Source organism: Schistocerca piceifrons, chromosome 9 (genome assembly GCF_021461385.2).
Source record: "Schistocerca piceifrons isolate TAMUIC-IGC-003096 chromosome 9, iqSchPice1.1, whole genome shotgun sequence".
Lineage (NCBI taxonomy): Eukaryota > Metazoa > Arthropoda > Insecta > Orthoptera > Acrididae > Schistocerca > Schistocerca piceifrons.
In genome coordinates this window covers 42,319,045-42,339,933 of record NC_060146.1, presented here as the reverse complement: position 1 = coordinate 42,339,933, position 20,889 = coordinate 42,319,045, and the positions used below count along the sequence as shown (strand labels likewise).

At 42.1% G+C, this 20,889-nt stretch overlaps 1 protein-coding gene across 1 annotated transcript in view; it reads right to left on the bottom strand.

Annotated features, from left to right (window-relative positions):
- Positions 1-7,321: 7,321 nt before the first annotated feature.
- Positions 7,322-20,889, bottom strand: part of LOC124716678 (myoglobin-like) — a 200,150-nt gene continuing 186,582 nt past the window's right edge. The window contains exon 3 of the mRNA XM_047243216.1: positions 7,322-7,495. Coding sequence (XP_047099172.1) covers positions 7,322-7,495 — 174 coding nt within the window. The remainder of the gene's footprint in view (positions 7,496-20,889) is intronic.

The following is a 20,889-nucleotide window of genomic DNA, read 5'->3' as shown; positions in this document are numbered from 1 at the left end:
AGAACTGAATATTTTATTTTTGCAGTAAATGACAAAACAGAAGAACAGAAATAAAACTGGAAGGAACATGTGAAACGAATGGCAGAAACAAGGATTCGTAAGACGTTTTTACAATACAAACCCAAAGAAAGAGGGACATGGGGCGACCAGTTAAAAGAGAGAACTGAAGGTAGAACAGGTCGATAGGTCATTTATGTGGAAAACAGAATAACAAGAAGAGACCATTTTTATAAACAACTTTAGAGCGAATTGCAAAATAACCATGTAGAAGTTGAAACTGAGATGTGGATAGAAAGAGAGAGAGAGAGACAGTGACAGTTGAATCCCATGAGAAACAGTAAATTTGAAACAAAACTTTAAGTTGAAAAATATGTAAAAATCTGCCAACCGGTTGCATAGCTTTTCTATATATCTTGACCAGGTTTCGTCACCTCTAAGGGTGACTTCATCAGAAGGTAAGGTAATTATCTAAAATGAATATGTCAATTAAGCATCTTATCTAATAAAAGTTTACATTAATGTAAACGAGTGTAAAACAAATAGTACTTACATGAAGAACATCTTTGACAATATGTTCTTCACGTAAGTACTATTTGTTTTACTCTCGTTTACATTAATGTAAGCTTTTATTAGATAAGATATTAAATGTGAGATATCCATTTTAGGTAATTACCTTACCTTCTGATGAAGTCACCCTTAGAGGTGATGAAACCTGGTCAAGGCACATAGAAAACCTATGCAGCCGGTTGGCAGATTTTTACATATTTTTCAAATTTGTGTATACGGTTGCTGCAAACGTCAGCCATGTTCAAAGTTGTAAAATTTTAATTGAAGATTAGAGAGTTGTGTTGGGTTGCTTGGGGAAGGAGACCAGACAGCGAGGTTATCGGATTAGGGAAGGACGGGAAAGGAAGTCGGCCGTGCCATTTGGAAGGAACCATCCCGGCATTTGCCTGGAGCGATTTAGGGAAATCACGGAAAACCTAAATCAGGATGGCCGGACGTGGGATTGAACCGTCGTCCTCCCGAATGCGAGTCCAGTGTGCAAGCCACTGCGCCACCTCGTTCGGTGAAGATTAGATCGTAGCACAAGTTTAACACTTCAATTACTTAGGGCGCCAAACAGGGTGTCCCAGAAATATTGCAGTAAGCTTTGACGGATTGTAGAGGGTGTCTTGAAGAATAAATCGAGGACAGGAACCTGGGAGAGAGAGAGAGACAGAGAGAGAGAGAGAGAGGGAGAGAGAGAGAGAGAGAGTGAGTGGGTGGGTGGGGGAGAGGGGTAGTCACTATTGACGGGCTGTGACGTATTGCTGTAGCGGGCACCGGTGCGTGTCGAGCGCAGGGAGATTCACCCTCACTCCGTCCCGGGAAATTTAATGGCTCCGCCAGCCACGCCCCAATCCACAGCCTCCGCCCCCTCCCCCACCCTCTGACACCCCCGTAATTCCGTAATGAAGTGGCCCGCCGTCCGCTAATGAGTCCGAAAACAGTCGACAGTCGGCACGCGCCGGCCATCAACGCTAATGGGAGACAGGATTCTGAGCCCAGTAAAGGGCCCGAGCGTGGGAATCTCTGACGGCCCCTCCCTCGCTATTGCGTAGCGTCCCACGGCTTCGCGAAAAGAATCCATTACGATATTGCCAGCTAGCGTTCTTACGAGTACCCCTTCATGTACTGAGCTGCAACGCGCTACACACTGGTCAGCATCGTGTGAACAATATATCGTAAGAATTTAAAAAGAGTACATTTTGTCGAAAAATGACAGGCTGAGACACCGTGTAAATAAAATTTTTAATTCCTATAAAAAGAAGGTAAAGCAATAACCAGCGACTGTAAATAACTGTGTTGTTAACGACAAAAATCGTCGTTAGGGGCGAATAACTTGGTTGAAATATATGGCACGCAGAGTGGTCAACTGCAAACAAATTACTCAATTGTTTAGAGAAGAAAAATAAACACTGCAAACTGCACTGAATTTTGGTGATTTGTTTCGAGTGAACGTCTGGAAGAAAAAGAATGTACCACGAGCCAATTACCCAAAAGCAATGGAAATTGGTACATTTGATGTACATGTACAGGAAAATAAATGATTAGACTTTCATAAAAATTGGATGTTTTATTCAAGAAAAGAAATTGGGCAAGTCAATGACGCGTTGGTCCGCTTCTGGACACTATGAAAGTAGTTATTTGACTTGGTATCGATTGACAACTCTTGGAAGTCCTCCTGAGGGATATCGTTTCCAGTTCTTTCCAACTGGTGTGTTAGACTGTCAAAGTCATGAGATGGTTGGCGCGCCCTGCCCAAAATACTCCAAAAAATGTTCGAGAGAGATTTGGTGATCTTGATGGCCAAGGTAGAGTCTGACAAGCATCAAGATACGCAGAGAAACTCTCTGCGTGTGCAGGCGGGAATTATCTTGATGAGAAGAAGGCCCAGGGTAGCATGCCATGAAGGGCACCAAAACTATGAGTGAAATATCGTCGACGTTCAGCTGCACTGTAAGGCTGCTGAGGATGACAACCAATGGGGTACTGCTATGAAATGAAATGGCTCTCCAGGACATCAATCCTGGTTGCAGTGTGGTGGGCAACAGGCAGGCTCGTATCCCACCACTGCCTCGGGCGGCCCCTGACATGTATTTTCTTATTTTCTGGTCATGAGGATCTGGAATCTCATGGAGTAGGTCTTCAGTGATGAGTCCAGCATCGAACTGAGCTCCAGTGGCCAGCGACGACGTGCCAGGAAATAGTATATCAACTGACCACTGCCATAAGGCTCGACAAGCGGAAGTGATGGTCTAGGTGCAGGACCCCTTTGGTTGCCACCAGCGGCGCCCTTACAGTACAGCGGTTCGTCGACGATATATTACGCCCCGTTTTGACACCTTGGGCTTACATTTCAGCAAGTTGATGCCCTCCTGCACGCAGCGAGAGTTACTACTGCTCGTCTTCTTGCTTGCCAAACCCTACCTTGACCACCAAGTTCATTGGATCTCTTCCCAATTTGGAGGATCATGGCCGTGGGCCTCCAACTGTCTTGCGATTTTCACGACCTAATGCACCAGTTGGACGGAATTTGGCGCGATATCCCTCAGGACGACATCCAGCATTCACTGCCAAGCGGAATAACTGCTCGCATAAGGGCCAGATTTGAACTATTGTGTTATTGACCTACTTCAGTTTGTGAAGCTGTTTCTCTTTAATAAACCATTCAATTTTTCTGAAATTGTAATCATTTGTTTGTCTCTACACGTATGTCACATATCGGGTTTTTCATCCCATTCGGATAATTCCTTTGTGGCGCGTTTTTTTTTCTTGTCTTAGACTGTAACACAAGTATACTATCTCTGATCTGCCCAGATAGCAGCGTGCGCTAGCGGGATTCGGAGAAGAGAAGCGGGACCAGAGGATAAAATCCGAGCGGCAAATTAACGACAAAGGCTGGTTTGCCACCCAGCCTGGATATAATTTTTAAGCGGTTTCCAACGTCCGAGGTGAAAACTGGGCTGGTACCCACGGCCAGCCTCAGTTACACGATTCTCAAACATACTGAAAACGTTCTCACACTTTCAGTTGGGATAACACAAGATGTGGACAGTTGGAGTTTACAAATTGTGTCCCAGGGGGGAAGAAGTGGGTGGGTATGGGAAAGAACATCCAGCCATCGTCTACCGCTAACACTGACATATCCAGATTAAGTTACCGGCCTCTTTAAAATAGGGAATATGCAAGAAAAACGACAAGAGGAAAAAGAAGAGCTCTAAAAGTGCGACAGGTTATGGGACTAAATTGATAAGTGAAATATTATTGTAACTATATAAAATAAAATTATAAGGAAGATAAAATAAAGTAAAATATGGAGCATAAAAAAATTAAAAAATCACTGATTAAACTGGATTGCATGTGAATGAAGAAAAGACAGAGTACTGGCTCATAAGAAAGAAAATCCAAAGTGATGCACTTTTGAATCTAGGTGGAGTCATTTTCATTGACTACTCCAGTACGTAGTGCGTTTTTCCAGTAACAACAGTAGAACAGATACAGAAATAGAAGCCCATCTAGCAGAAGTGAAAAAAGTCAATTTTCAGTTGTAGCAACATATTAAGGAAAATATCACTTAGTAACAACATAAAAATTCTGTTGTATCAACCACCTGCAAGACCCATGACATTATAGAGGTGTCAAGCATTTATATTTAGCAACTGAAAAGAGAAAAACTGTTAATATTCGACAGAAAGTATTAAGGAAAATTTTGAGACCTGTATGTGAGCAAAATAACATGGAATGAAGGGTAAGAAAGAATGAAGAACTACGGGAGCTGTACGAATGCCTTAAGACTGTCGAAGTGCTGAAGAAGAAAACATTACGCTGGGCTGGTCCCCATAGCACGAACGACGGACTACAGACTATGTAGAATATCATCCTGCAGTAGAATTGAGGGAACGAGAGGAAGAGAAAAACCCAGCATTAGGTGGCGAGATAAAATCCAAAAGGACACAGCTGTTATGAACATTGGCTTCAAATGGACAAACAGGACACTCGATAGAAAGAAATGGGAGAGGCTGCTAGAGCAGGTGTACAGTCGGTAAGGTCGTTCTAACATATGAAGTAGAGAATGAGGCCGATAAGTAGGAGAGGTAATTTACAAAGTAGTCTGGACGACTTTATTTGCAGTGGCTGTCATTAGAGGTTGTAATACGCCCCATGCTTAACTTCATTTCAATTATTGTGGTTTCGCTAACCCTACAATTTAAATTTGTACATTTACAATTATTTAACTTGCAGCTTAGTCTCATCTTTGTCTCATTTATAATACACTTGTTTAAGACAAGTTTATGTTGTTCAGTCATGCCCTTGAAACCTATCACCTAAGTGTACTGTATTTTTTCTATTTATTATAATCCTCTGAACAACTTATACAATTTTTTATTTAGTTCATTAACTCAGTGTGTCATACATTTTATCTAAACTAAATTGTTTTACTTCGCATTTTAATCCAAATGATTCTTCTCACTTTATTCTTATGTCTAACGTTAGTAATTGTTATTTTTGACAGCCTCTTGAGAGATTCTTTGGGTTCACCAAGTTTAAAATCTCTGTTCTCTCAAATTTCACAGCCACAGACGCTAATCTCTGTGTCTGATGATGGCTTAATAGATGAAAACAGTTTAGTTAAATAATAAATATTGTACTGTATGATTTTCATTCATAATAGCCTTTAGGTCCTTTAGAGAATTACAGAACTAAATTTCCCACTGATGTATACGATTTAGAACAGTCTGCCATTTAAGACACTCCAGCGCGGACTATGTGTGGAAGGACATTTCATAATGTCATCTAAATACTGCTTTTCAACATTTGAAATTTTGTGTGGCGTCTGGTATTTCCGCGCAATCAGTCGCGTCGTTGAAAGATGACGACAGATTGTCGCGCACCTCCTTGCAGTCATTGAGAAGGGAATGCGGTCGCATTCGCTCTAATTCGAATAGGGATTTGCCTGACCACTCGTAACTATTTACTTGTGAGAGAGAACATGGCACTTTGTGATGCTTGCGGTGTACACATTTGAGCATTCCCTTTTTAATTACTTGTATAACCTTTTGCTGACATGTGGAGAATGGAAAATCCGTCAAGGGGACAGAAAACGTTACTGAAATGTCAGAACAGTATAAGTTGCTTAGAATCGAAAAAAATTTGTTGCATTATAATAAGTTCGATATGTACCACAGTGGAATTACGCTCACAAAACTTCAGCCAATTAATGACCAGGCGTAGAAGCGAACAGCCGTTGAAGGCTGGTAGCAATAATTGTAGGGTTTGCTGCGAAAAGCAGAGGGGGTGAGGGTGGGAAGGGCAACTCCATCCTGGGAAGGTTTGGTGTTGTGTAAATTACCTTGTTGTAAAAGCGAGTCTCTCCCAGAGTCATTTCAGTTAGTAGTTCTTTTTAACCCAAGAGATAGAGCTGCCAGTAATGATATTTTGTCGCAAGGTGGAGGTAGCTCCTGGTATTTTTTTTTATAAAGTTTAATTAAAACTGTATACATTTATTAAAGCACCACCAATAACAAAATCCAGCACGCGTAGCTTTAACAAAAATGTTTCTAACAGTAAAAATTTTCCTAGATATTAAGCTGTGGTCGAGTGGATTTTCTTGATAAGCCCAACGCTTAATCCCTACCTGTGGAGAACATCTTCATGAAGATCATGACCTATATTCACTGAACAAATTGGTTCAATGCTGCCACTGTGTGTAGTGATTCGAAGCTACGAATACAGTTAGTATATCCTCTGCGTGTGGCAATGAAGTATTACGTTTCTGAAGAAGATCCATTCTGACCACTGTTTAACAGCCAGGAAACTGTTTAATAGTTGTATTATTCTGGGCGTGTAAGCTTACATTTTACGGTCAAACCATGTAAGCGCGAGGGAAGATTTTACCGGAGGGCATATTCTAAACTCTAGCGACTATAGACTTTCTCTCTGTTGAGCTGATTACGATATACGCCCACACTGGATTTCTGTTACTGGTGGGCAGTATGAAGACCGCACCTGTACCACAGATACTGCGATTTTCTATGGTAGAGACTAGGTTCAAAAATTAAGTTATTCATTCACCATGTTAATCCTGAGAAATTTCCATGAAAGCTGTATCTAAACCATCGAAACTACTTGGAAAATATGTTCGCTCGAATGTGTGCTTTTCCACTAATATAGTTCCAATTGAATTTCTCTTACTAGTGGGGTAATCTCAAGAACATGCCTGTACCACTGAAACAGGCCTTTTTTTGGCGGAGCTGATGCTAAAAAAGTTATTTATGGACCAAGGTCACCTTCAACACTAACGTGAGCTATATCTACACCATCTGTATGGGCAATATGTTTGCACAGATGAGATTCTCTGTACTGATATAGCTGTTTATAATTCTTTTGGCCTTTATGTACTTCTCCCAGAGAACATCCTTTGTTGGTGAGTAACCTCACGGTCATGTAACAGAACCTGGCACCATTTTTCCTCAAAGAGGGGCTTTTCATGAGTTCATTTCTTCGAGCTCCATCACGATGAGAACATCCCTATCTGCTAGTACGTCCATCACAGATACCATGTGAATACTGCACTTGATATATAACATGCCAGACAAATGGTCAGATCCAGATCTGTGGCTGGCACGGGCAGTGGTCCACTATCGTAATGCTTGTGAACGTCCCTGGAAGGCTCCAGTGGGGCCGTCGGAAGTTCCAGCTCCACCGATACGGCAAGTGTTCCAGTTGGGAGCCTGGAGGGGCGCTGAGGACCCCAGGTTCGTCAGCTGGCGACTCCTCACGAGGACTGCTCCTTCTGCTGCACCTGCGGGTTGTCCTGTGCGTTGTTGAATCCATTGATGAGAGTCTCGATGATGAGTTTGATGGTCGCCCGGTAGAGAGTGTCCACGTTGTCCGTGTACCGATCGCCCAGCGTCGTCTTCACTGCCTCAAGGAAAGGCTTCTCGATTTTCTGAAACATACGAGAGACATTTCATAAATAATGCACTGGTTGGTATGACTGTGGATTGTTTGATGCAACAACAATGAAAATTACGTCAGCTATAGTTGGGAGGTTCGCCGATGACATTGTAATTCTGTCAGACACAGCAAAGGACTTGGAAGAGCAGTTGGGCGGAATGGAAAGTGTCTTGAAAGGAGGGTATAAGATGAACATAAAAAAAAGCAAAACAAGGATAATGGAATGTAGTCGAATTAGGTCGGGTGATGCTGAGGGAATTAGATTAGGAAATAAGACACTTAAAGTAGTGAAGGAGTTTTGCTATTTGGGGAGCAAAATAACTGATGATGATCGAAGTAGAGAGGATATCAAATGTAGACTGGCAATGGCAAGGAAAGCGTTTCTTAAGAAGAGAAATTTGTTAACATCGAGTATAGATTTAAGTGTCAGGAAGTCGTTTCTGAAAGTACTTGTATGGAGTGTAGCCATGTATGGAGGTGAAACATGGACGATAACTAACTTGGAAAAGAAGAGAATAGAAGCTTTCGAAATGTGGTGCTAGAGAAGAATGCTGAAGATTAGATGGGTAGATCATATAACTAATGAGGAGGTATTCAATAATATTGGGGAGAAGAGAAGTTTGTGGCACAACTTGACTAGAAGAAGGGATCGGTTGGTAGGACATGTCCTGAGGCATCAAGGGATCACCAATTTAGCATTGGAGGGCAGCGTGGAGGGTAAAAATCGTAAAAGGAGACCAAGAGATGAATACACTAAACAGATTCAGAAGGATGTAGGTTGCAGTAGGTACTGGGAGATGAAGAAGCTTGCACAGGATAGAGTAGCATGGAGAGGTGCATCAAACCAGTCTCAGGACTGAAGACTACAACAACAACAACAAAGGTCCCGAGTTCGAGTCTCGGTCGGGCACACAGTTTTAATCTGCCAGGAAGTTTCAACAACAACATAGTTGGGAGCTTGAGAAGCACGTGTTTTTGTTTTTTTGCTGTGTATTCTAACATTGAATTGGTGATAGGTAGCAATGGACCCAGCAGGGCCCTCGTGTACTGTGACTGTACCAGACGGTCGTAATTCAAGATCGAAACTTCATGTAGCAAAATCCCGGCATATCCAGAGTGCGTTATGTGAAGTCTGTGGCGGGTTTACAGTGGACGGTAGTACAGTTTCATGTTGGATTAGTCGTTTTTGGGGTGGTCATATGAGCACAGACGATAATCCAATACCGGGAAGGCCAAAAACATCAACAGATGAATGATTGGTTGGTTTAAAAGAGGGGGAAGGGACCAAACAGCTTGGTCATCGGTCCCTTGTTCTGAATAAAGCAATGCCATAAGGGTAAGAATAAAACATGCAAGACTGTTAACACAAAATGGAGAGAAAGGAAAAATCACAAGAATGACGGAAGGGCAACAACACTTGAATGGAGAAAAGGGGAGAACCACAGATACGGAAGAAACGGGTAGAAATTAAAACGACAAAACCGATTACCATGGCTGGCTGACCATGAGAATAAAAAGGAGAAGCCAGCCACTCTGCAACACATTAAAACCTCCACCCTAAAATCACTAGGGTGGAGGACACAGAGAGACAAAGGATATGCGCTAAAACTCATTCAACCGATGAGGCGTTGTTAGATAAAAGTAGCGGCAACGAATCCGGTAACCGAAGATTTCGTCGCAGGGCTGTCAACCTGGCGCCGCATCGACGCTGAGACGGGTGTTCACGGCGCAGGAGGAAGCCGTGGGTCGCCCAAGAGTGGCCAACGCGGAGCCGGCAGAGAACCACAGAGTCCCTGCGAGAGGCCCGCATGGAGGACTGCCACACATTCGTAGTCTCCTCAATGGTACGCAGTTTGTTGTGCGTTCTGAGACTATGCCATTCAGTCTCCCTATGCCGAAAAGCAGGTCAATTATTGGAATGCCGATCTCAATAAGCGGTTTCCGTGTAGCCTGTTTGCACAGCCTGTCAGCAAGTTCGTTGTTTGGGATGTGACATGTCCCGAGGTCCACGCAAACACCACTGAACGACCGGACCGTTCCAGGGCATAGATGGCCTCCTGGACGGTCGCTACCAAAGGAGATGAATGAAGAGTGGAACTTGTGGCACATGCTCTTGAACAGGATCGCAGTGTCATTTGTGAGGAACTCTCTGAAGCCACAGGAATTCCCCCAACGTCAGTATTCCGTATTCTGACAAAATGATCTGAAGAAGAGAAAAATTTCTGCGATGTGGGTGCCACGCTGTTTGAGTGCTGAGGAGAAGCAGAAACGTCTGGACATTGCAACTTGCTCAAACAACTATTCGACCGTGAAGGTCAAGGATTCTTGTGTCGAATTGTCGCTGTTGATGAAACGTGGACTAGAGACTTTGAACAGGAGTTGAAATCATTGTCCAATGAGTTGAGAGCTTCAGAGTCTCCACACCCAAACAAATTTTGGCGCACTCAATCAAAGCTCGAGCAAATGATGATTTTTGATTATGATCACCAAGGTATCATCACCCCGGACAGGGCTTCATGTGGAGAAAGTGACACAGCAGGGTATTACCGTAACTTCATGCAAAACCTGCGCAGAAAACTGCACAAAGCTCAGACCTCAGCTGTTCGAGGCCGGGTCACTCATCGCCCACGACAATGCTCTCCCACATATCTGCAGCGTTGTAGCCCAAAAGCAGTGTTGCCACATGCTCCCTACGGCCCGGATGTGTGTCCACCAGACTACGACCTGTTCCCGAAGTTTATAAAGAAGAAAACTAACGTTTGGACGCCGGTAATTTTCTCTGGGAGAGCCATTCGACAGATGAACATAAGTGGTGTCCTAGCTGGAGTAACAGAGCTTCCGAGATGGGATTCGGTCACACAGAAGGAGGGAGACCATACTGAAGGGCTGTAATACTGAAAAAATAATGAACGTGTAAGTAAAAAAAATTGTGTGCTTTATATATGAAATGTCTCTCGATGCATGCAAATGGAAGCTTTAGAACCATGGATCTTATTACTATGGCTAAAAAAAGTCACCAAACAGTCTACATTTTCAGAAGTTATTTTATTTACACGACCAGTTTCGGCATCACGTTAATGACATCGTCATGCTCATGCATGTTAAAACAACGAGTATGTAGTATGTGTCAAGCTTTACCACTAGCTGACATTACAGAAAATGAAGCGTAATAGTAAAAGCGCTTAAAACCTACAAAACAGCAGAGGGTTCATCGAACCATCTTCACAGTTCTCTGTTATTCCAATCTCGTATAGCGCGCGGAAAGAAAGAACACATATATCTTTCCGTACGAGCTCTGATTTCCCTTATTTTATCGTGGTGATCGTTTTCTCCCTATGTAGGTCAGTGTCAACAAAATATTTTCACATTCGGAGGAGAAAGTTGGTGATTGGAATTTCCTGAAAAGATTCCATCGCAACGAAAAACGCCTTTCTTTTAATGATGTCCAGCCTAACTCCTGTACCATTTCTGTGACTCTTTTCTAAATCGTTTTGCAGTTTCTTTTGATCTTCTGATGACTTTATTCGTCGATAAACGACAGCATCATTTGCAAACAATCTTAGACGACTGCTCAGATTATCTCCCAAATCGTTTTATAGATAAGGAACAGCAAAGGGCCTATAACACTACCTTGGCGAACGTCAGAAATCACTTCTGTTTTACTCGATGACTTTCCGTCAATTACTACGAACTATGACCTCTCTGACAGGAAATCACAAATGCAGTCACATAACTAAGACGATATTTCATAAACACGCAATATCACTACAAGCCGCTTGTGTGGTACAGTGTCAAAAGCCTTTCGGAACTCCAAAAATACGGAATCGATCTGAAATCCCTTGTCAATGGCAGTCATCACTTCATGTGAATAAAGAGCTAGTTGTGTTTTACAGGGACGATGTTTTCTAAATCCATGTTGACTGTGTGTAAGTAGACAGTTTTTTCCGAGGTAATTTATAATGTTTGAACACAATGTATGTTCCAAAATCCTGCTGTATATCGACGTGAACGATATGGACCTTTCTTGAATATTGGTGTGACCTGTGCAACTTTCCAGTCTTTGGGTACGGATCTTTCGTCGAGCGAACGGTTGTATATGATTGTTAAGTATGGACCTAATGCATCAGCATACTCCGAAAGGAACCTAATTGAGGTACAGTCTGGACCAGAAGACTTGCTTTTATTAAATGATTTGAGTTGCTTCACTACTCCGAGGATATTTACTTCTACGTTACTCATGTTGGCAGCTGTTATCGATTCCAATTCTAGAATATTTACTTCGTCTTCTTTTGTAAAGGCACTTCGGAAGGCTGTGTTTAGAAACTCTGTGTGACGGTACGTCATATAAATGGACATTTTGAGAAAGGGAAAGGAAGTTTTTGTTATGAGAGGTGTGAATTATAAATTATTTCAAGACTGTGTACGTGTGCGCGATGTATAACAAATAGTAAAGAACGTAAGTTATTATTATCAAAACACAAATATCGATGTAATTAACAAAAAATGGTTTTTTGGTATAATCTCTGTGTAACATAGGCCATGAAGCTCAGAGACAATGCTTTGATTGAACTAGCTCTCCTGTTTTGTTTCGTCTAGCGGTAGACCGCCATTGTAGTGCTGTCTGATAATTAATGTTTTATCTGTATTTTGAAAAATATAATAGAAATTGTTATTAGAAAGTGTGTATTATTGACTTAGTTGTCACCTCTCATGATCGCAACCATTAATTATAATTAACAAAGTTTTTACAGGACTTCGCAGTACAGGGAGCTCATCTCCCCTAACAGGATTTAGTCGGCCATTACGCTGACTGTATTATTTAATTAAAATATCATCTCATAATGTTAAATGTAAATGCGAGAGACTTCACAGATTTCGTTTATTAATATTTAGAATTCTGAGTTCAGTATGTTTCATTTTGGCCGCCTAACGGCAGACGAGATTCTCTCCAGTTTTGCTTTGCAAGTAACGAAAAATAAATATTAAAAAATCATTACATTACGCAATATCTCAGTTAATCTTTGTGTACTTTGGTACATAAATAACCAGTAGCCCCTGAGACTCATATTAATAATTACAGTTTGCGTAAGAATACGCATATTTTCTTTTCTAAATAGCAGCGCTCACGCAAACTATTTATTAGAAGGCGGTGAGTCGCGCGCTGTGTTTAAAAAATATTTTATCGTACGTACTTCGGGGCAGCCGATGTCCGTACGAGTGTTATCGCGGTATAAGTTAATTAAAAGTCTCATGCTAGCCCACAATATTTAAAGCCACCCCAACCAAAATCATAAAATATATAATTATAAAAATAAAAATATAACTTATACCGTGATATCTGCTTTGGCAGCACTGACTTCGATAGTGCCTCCATTGCTGTTGCACAGAGAAGGCGTTGATTGTTTCTTGCCGCTAACGTACTTCATCACATACGACCAGAATCTTTTCGGATTTTCTGCCAGGTTTCGAGACAAAGTTTCGTTGTGGAAAGTGTCATAAGCGTCTCGCACTGAATTCCACGCTAAATTTCGAGCTTCTGTATTGAGTCGCCAATCTTGGGGATTTTGCGCCTGTTTGAATTTGGCATGTTTGTTTCGTTGTTTCTGCAACAGTGTTCTAAACTTCTAACCCGTTTTGTGTACCAAGGAGGATCTGCTCCGTAGTTTGTTAATTTATTTGGTATAAATCTCTCAATTGCTGCCGGTACTATTTCTTTGAATTCAAGCCACATCTAGTCTACACTTATATTATTAATTTGAAATGAGTGGAGCTGGTCTCTTAGGAAGGCGTCAAGTGAATTGTTATCTGCTTTTTTGAATAGGTATATTTTTCGCTTATTTTTGGAGGATTTGGGGATTACAATATTCAATGTCGCTACGACAACCCCTGTTCACTAATCCCTGTATCACTGCGCTAAATCGTGATGGTTCAAATGGTTCAAATGGCTCTAAGCACTATGGGACTTAACATCTGAGGTCATAAGTCCCCTAGACTTGGAACTACTTAAACCTAACTAACCTAAGGATATCACACACATTCATGCCCGAGGCAGGATTCGAACCTGCGACCGGAGCAGCAGCGCGGCTCCGTACTGAAGCGCCTAGAACCGCCCGGCCACAGCGGCCTGCTAAACCGTGATGTTTTCAAAAGTGTATAGAGGACGATTTTGCCAAACGGGGACATACTGCAAGATACGATCCTAGAGAGGATAATACGCAAAAAAGGCAATATGGACATGTGGCAAAAAATGCGTAACAAGGAAGTTACATTAACTTCAAGTGGAGCTAAAAGATCTTTGACAGCGTAGGTTTAAAGTGCACATGAGAACGCACCAGGCAGATGAGATTGTTCTGTCTGTACTAATGTTTTAGCTCGATACTCAAAAGGGCAGTAACGTTGTCCACGTTGGCAGCAGGCTCTCACATTGGTACCACTCACTTCACTGCTGTTTCAATCGGATGTCGTGAAGTGCAGCGCTGAGAGGCGATGTCCTGGTGTTGTAATCAGGAATAGAATAATTTTCTATGCCCATCCTTGTGATTGGAGGTCTGAGAGACTTCGGTCGTCCACTTATACAATAAAATAGAACACTTACACCCGTCCTTATGATGTCATTAATTATATGGCTACCATTTTCGATGCTTTAGTCGACCATCTCCAGGCCTTAACTGACTCTGAGAGGGTTAACACCACCCGTATACACGATTAATCAGTGGCCAAAATCTATAACTGGCTTTCGCAGACTACCTGAAACAGCGATGTTGTCTCTCCAGCCTCCAATTATCAATTCGGCTTGATAGCTGATAATATTTGCCTCGCAAGGGCTGAGTCAACAGCGCTCAGCAGACGGGATGGTCACCCATCCGAGTGCTAGCCCAGCCCGACAGCGCTTAAGTTCAGTAATCCGACGGGAGCCGGTGTTACTACTGCGACAAGGCCGTTGGCAATTAGACAATATATAGCTTATGACAAATAATTCCGGTTTTTTTTGGATATTCCATCGTACAGAAGATCCAAAAAGAGCAACCCTTTCTTTTTACCCGGCGACGCCCACGCAGCTCTTGCGCTAGACACTAAAAGACGCGTTGTGTATCACGGTATGCTTTACTGGTAAATATCCAGGAGAGTGCGCTTCTAGAAGAATGAAGTAATGAATTTCTTCCTTGCTTGTGTATTATAGCGAGGTAGAATCAGAGCTCACACGGAGACATACCAACAATCGTGGTTCCCGCGCACTATTCACTACTGGAACAGGAAAAGGGTGAAATATCAGTAGCACATATTATATTCTCCAACACTCACGATAGGGTGGCTTGACAAGTTCAGAAGCAGATGTAGGATCTCGCCTTTCACTAGGCAGACAGTCTGAGAACGACATCCGTCCCACAATGGATGTACACTGCAGCTCCAAAGAAACTGGTATAGGCAAGCATATTCAAATACAGAGACATGTAAAGAATACGACGTTGCGGTCGGCGCACGAGCGATGGGACACAGCATCTCCGAGGTAGCGATGAAGAGGGGACTTTCTCGTACGACCATTTCACGACTGTACCGTGAATATTAGGAGTCCAGTAAAACATCAAATCTCCGACATCGCTGAGGCAGGAAAAAGATCCTGCAAGAACGGGACCAACGACGACTGAAGAGAATCGTTCAACGTGACAGAAGTGTAACCCTTCCGAAAATTGCTGCTGATTTCAGCGGTGAGGCATCGATAGGTGTCAGCGTGCGAACCATTCAACGAAACATCATCGATATGGGCTTTCGGAGCCGAGGGCCCACTTGTGTACCCTTGATGACTGCACGACACAAACCTTTACATCTCACCTGGACCCGTCAACACCGACATTGGACTATTGATGACTGAAAACATGTTGCCTGGTCGGACGAGTCTCGTTTCAAATTGTATATGGACGTGTACGGGTATGGAGACAGCCTCATGAATCCATAGCCCCTGAATGTCAGCAGGGGACTGTTCAATATGGTGGAGGCTCTGTAATGGTGTGGGGCGTGTGCAGTTGGAGTGATATGTGACCCCTCATACTTGTGGATACAACTCTGACAGGTGACACGTACGTAAGCATCCTGTCTGATCATCTGCATCCATTCATGTCCAATGTGCATTCCGACACACTTGGGCGATTACAGCAGGACACAGTGACACCCCACACGTCCAGAATTGCTACAGAGTGGCTGCAGGAACATTCTTCTGAGTTTAAACACTTCCGCCGGCCACCAACCTCCCCAGGCATGAACATTACTGAGTACACATGGGGTGCCTTGCAACGTGCTGTTCAGGAGAGATTTATGGACAGCCCTGCTGGATTAATGGTGTCAGTTCACTCCAGAAACACTTCAGACATTAGACGAGTCCACGCCACGTCGTGTTGCGGCATTTCTGCGTGCTCATGATGGGCATACACGATATTAGGCACGTGTACCAGCTTGTTTGGCTCTTCAGTGTAATTTGCTGTTAGCTGTTATTTCAGAGGAATTGATGTCAACATTTAGTTAACTTTCATTACGACGGTCTGTAACATTATTACACTACAACAACAGCGCTGGGTATTGAGCAGGAGACAGAGGTACGTGCATAAGAAGTATTGTTTGGTTCACGACGAGGTAAACTGTACGCATTAATGGACGGACACTAAAGTACCCTAATGACGCGATGATGAAAGGTATGCAGTGTGAAGGCAAAAATTATAAAACAAATAATCTATCAGACATTAAATTTCATTTCATTGCCCTTTACTTTCAGCATTCTCAAGAACATGACCCACTACGACCATGCATAAAATTACACGTGAAGAAATAAAGAAAGGATAAGAGGCAGTCAATTGGAAATGAGACAGATGAAAAAAAGCAAGTAAGCTACTTATCATTTCAAATGTAATCGCCGTAACTGTTACATTTATCCTACTATATGACAAGATGATCAATGCCGTCACGGAAAAATGTTTGTGATTACCTTCGGCGCCTTGATTGTACCCAGTTGTGCATCTCTTCGTCCGAAGCAAAACGACGACCAGGAATGAATTTCTTCAGGGGTTCAAAAATATGGAAATTGCATGGGGAGAATCGGGACTGTATGAGAGATGTGCAAGCGATTCCAATCGAAATTACTGCAACGTACTCGAAATTGGCCCCGCCTACGTGTTGCCATTGCTGTTTTTAGTACGCTGCAAAAGTTTGGCCGGGAAGCTCTTAAGCATCCTGAAGAGTAAAAACCACAGCGTCTTAGTAAAAAGTTGCAGGCATGTATGTGCATCAATCGTACAAAATGACTGATTTCCCAATAAACAATTTAAGGCAAAAGTCAAAATCATTCCTTTGAAAAAGTCACAGGCGATGTGCTGCCCTGTTATTGGCGAGTCTGAAGTAGTTCTCAGGCTCTAATTACCACGTCGGCAGTGGAATCTTAAACTACAATCTTTACTTCCAGCTTCCTGTCCGCACATATAAAACCAATGTAATCAGCACAAATTTTTCTGTGTGGCTTTTGTATTTATGTTCAGTGCTGCTGAATAAACCTGATCACACCATCCGCTATTTTATAATAGGAATGAATTAGGAAGTTTGAATGTAGGGCTGAATCTGAATTATAACTGGAATAAAATATTTTGTAAGCAACTTAGTGAAAAGATAATCGTTCAAATGAACAATGAATCATAGAAAGTTTCTGTATTTAGGACAGTCAAAGATATTGACTGGATGGACATGAAAATCAATGAACAGAAGAATAAAAGTGACCTGCTAACCTGAAGGTTTCAGTGTGGCTGGAACAGTAAATATCCTGTTTTATCAATGCACATTTTCTCTTTTGACTTAGCAGAATGAGACTTGGTCTAAACGTTAAAATTAATCAATCCGCGAGTGCTGAACTGTGAGCAGCGGAGAGACACACGTTGGGAAGGATTGGGAGAAATAGGAGAATAAAAATGTGGATCAAAGGAAAAGCTGATGTGGAAAATGTAACTAAAACTTTAATAAAAATGAAATGGAGACAGGAAGAACATATTTCCAGATAAGGTGGCATTGGCTGGACTAGCGAATTTCTTTAATTACTTAAAGGAATTTAGGAAGATGGCATTAGAAAACACAGAGGACCTATGTGGATGTGTTTAGAAAAGTATGGGGAGCTCTGGAAGAGAATTTATCGAGCGTAGAACGACTATTGCTCCTGGTGATAATGAGTCAGGAATAACGACCCAACATAGAATGGTTACTCCCTGTCTAGCAGTATAATTATTGTCTCTGGCAGGCATTACCTAAATGGCTACGTATGAGCTTTTTCTGTGTCATGGCAGCAGTTGTATACTACCAGCAGTGAGCCGAGTAGACCTAAGCAGGAACAGCATAGGAACCAACACTGAAGAACGTGGGACACTATGATAAGTTCTTTACTAGTACTATTATTCCTACCTAGTACATACACATTACATCCAGCTGGCTCTACCTCTCCCTATGACGACAATAATTGTGGAACATCAGCAGTAACTTGAACAGATCAAGCTAGTAATAGCACAATTGGTACTTTCTTACCTAACGGTATTATTATTATTTCCTACGTGCATTAACTAATCAGCTATGTAAAGGCTGGTTCTATTTCTCCCTGTCTGCGTGATAATTGTGGAACTGTAGCTGTAAGTTGAATGGATTGCCGTAGGACTAGCAGAGAACCTTCAGTGGACCCATGTTTGACACAATTGGTACCTCCTATCATAACAGTATCATTCCTACTTCATAAATTCATTAACCAGTGAGCTATGTAGATAGTAATTCAGTCGCTCTCTATTAAGGTAGTAATTTTGTATTAGTAGTATGGAACCCACACTGATCCAAGTGAGAAACATTTGGTAACTTCTTTGGGAGTAGTATTATTGTTACCTCATATATGAAGTATGTAAAATGTAACCAATTATGTCAAGGCTCGTTCTAGATATTCCTGTCAGGGTGGTAACTGTAGTACCGGAGCAGTGAATTAAACAGACTTAGCTACGAACAGCAGAGAAACGAACTTTGAACCCTAAAGACTCACTGTTTCCTAGCAGTATTAATACTATCTTCTTCATTTATTACAGTAAATAATGAACTATGTAAAGGACGTTTTCATCTCTTCCTGTCGGAGGATTAAGTGTGAGTAATGATGAGGTGAGTGTACCAAACTACAAACATCATAGACTGGGGTAAGAACAACAGAGAAACCAACTTTGAAGCCTAAAGACGCCACAAAGAACCCTGTGGGACACAGTTGATTGTTCCAGAGTGAGATTTTCACTCTGCAGCGGAGTGTGCGCTGATATGAAACTTCCTGGCAGATTAAAACTGTGTGCCCGACCGAGACTCGAACTCGGGACCTTTGCCTTTCGCGGGCAAGTGCTCTACCATCTGAGCTACCGAAGCACGACTCACGCCCGGTACTCACAGCTTTACTTCTGCCAGTACCTCGTCTCCTACCTTCCAAACTTTGCAGAAGCTCTTCTGCGAACCTTGCAGAACTAGCACTCCTGGAAGAAAGGATATTGCGGAGATATGGCTTAGCCACAGCCTGGGGGATGTTTCCAGAATGAGATTTTCACTCTGCAGCGGAGTGTGCGCTGACATGAAACTTCGTGGCAGAATAAAACTGTGTGCCCGACCGAGACTCGAACTCGGGACCTTTGCCTTACGCGGGCAAGTGCTCTACCATCTGAGCTACCGAAGCACGACTCACGCCCGGTACTCACAGCCCGGTACTCACTATATGCAATTCAGAACCTGTAAGAGGTTTCCACCCAGCATACGCATAAAGTATGAAGAAGAGCAGATAGAAGAGGTTGACAGTCTTAAATTCCTGGGATTACAACTTGGTAATTAACTCAGTTGGGAGGAGCACACCACAGAACTGCAGAAACGCCTTAACGAATCTGTATTTGCAATTCGAGTGTTAGCAAACATAGTGTAAGTAGGCTGGTTAGGTTTTTTTATTGGTAACGTCAACTCTGTATGAAAATCACTGGCTGTGCTGTGTGCAGTCTGTGGCTGCTTTGCATTGTTGTAATACTCGCCATTGTAGTGTTGGGCAGCGGCAGCTGGATGTGATCAGCGCGTAGCGTTGCGCAGTTGGAGGTGAGCCGCCAGCAATGGTGGATGTGGGGAGAGAGATGGCGGAGTTTTGAAATTTGGCATGAACTGCTATATTTATATATGGAGTTTTGAAATTTGGCATGAACTGCTATATTTATATATGATGATATCAAGGTAAATACATTGTTTGTTCTCTATTAATATCCTTCATTTGCTAACTATCCCTATCAGTAGTTAGTGCCTTCCATAGTTTGAATCTTTTATTTAGCTGGCAGTAGTGGCGCTCGCTGTATTGCAGTAGCTTGAGCAGCGAAGATTTGTGTGAGGTAAGTGATTTGTGAAAGGTATAGTTTAATGTTAGTCAGGGCCATTCTTTTGTAGGGAATTTTGAAAGTCAGATTGCGTTGCGCTAACAAAATATTGTGTGTCAGTTTAAGCACAGTCATGTATAATTGTTCAAAGGGGACGTTTCAATAGGCGTCATAAAAATGAAAAAGCTTGCATACTTTGCCTACTTTCATTTAATAATGTCATATGGTAAAATATTTTGGGGTAATTCTTCAAGTCAAACAAAAGTTTTCAGAGTCCAAAAACGTGTAATACGTATTATTTCTGGAGTAAATTCACGGACGTCCTGTAGAAACCTCTTCAAAGTACTAGGTATACTAACTACTGCCTCTCAGTATATTTACTCCTTAATGAAATTTGTCCTAAATAATATATCTCTTTTTCCAACAAACAGCTCAGTTCATACATACAATACCAGGAACAAAAATTATCTGCACAAGGACTTAAAAGCACTTACTTTAGTTCAAAAAGGGGTCCACTGCTTAGGAACACTCATCTTCAATAATTTGCCAGCAAACATAAAAAATTTAGTTACAAATAAAGATCAGTTTAAAAGGAGCCTGAAAGACTTACTAGTGGCCAACTACTTCTACTCCATTGACGAATTTCTTAATAGAAACAAATGATGTATTGTATATATTCATACTACTAGTATTGTTATTTCAGCTTTAAAAAAATAAAAATAAAAAAGGGAGTGACATGTTCCACATCCACGAGGACCTCCTCAGCACGGATCTATGGAACGAAAAACTAATCTCTTATCTCATCTCAGGGAGCATTCTCTTGAAGATGGCGACCAGTTGGATTGCCGAAATATCTAGTCGAGTTGACTTTAGAACTCGGGAGCAAACCCGAAGAGACTTTCATGAAGACAGACAGTTGGAAGTCTCAGTGTGTATGGTAGCGCATTATCCTGCAGGGTGGCTTGCCATCATGGTCAACAAAGTGGAGCCTAGAATGTCGTCA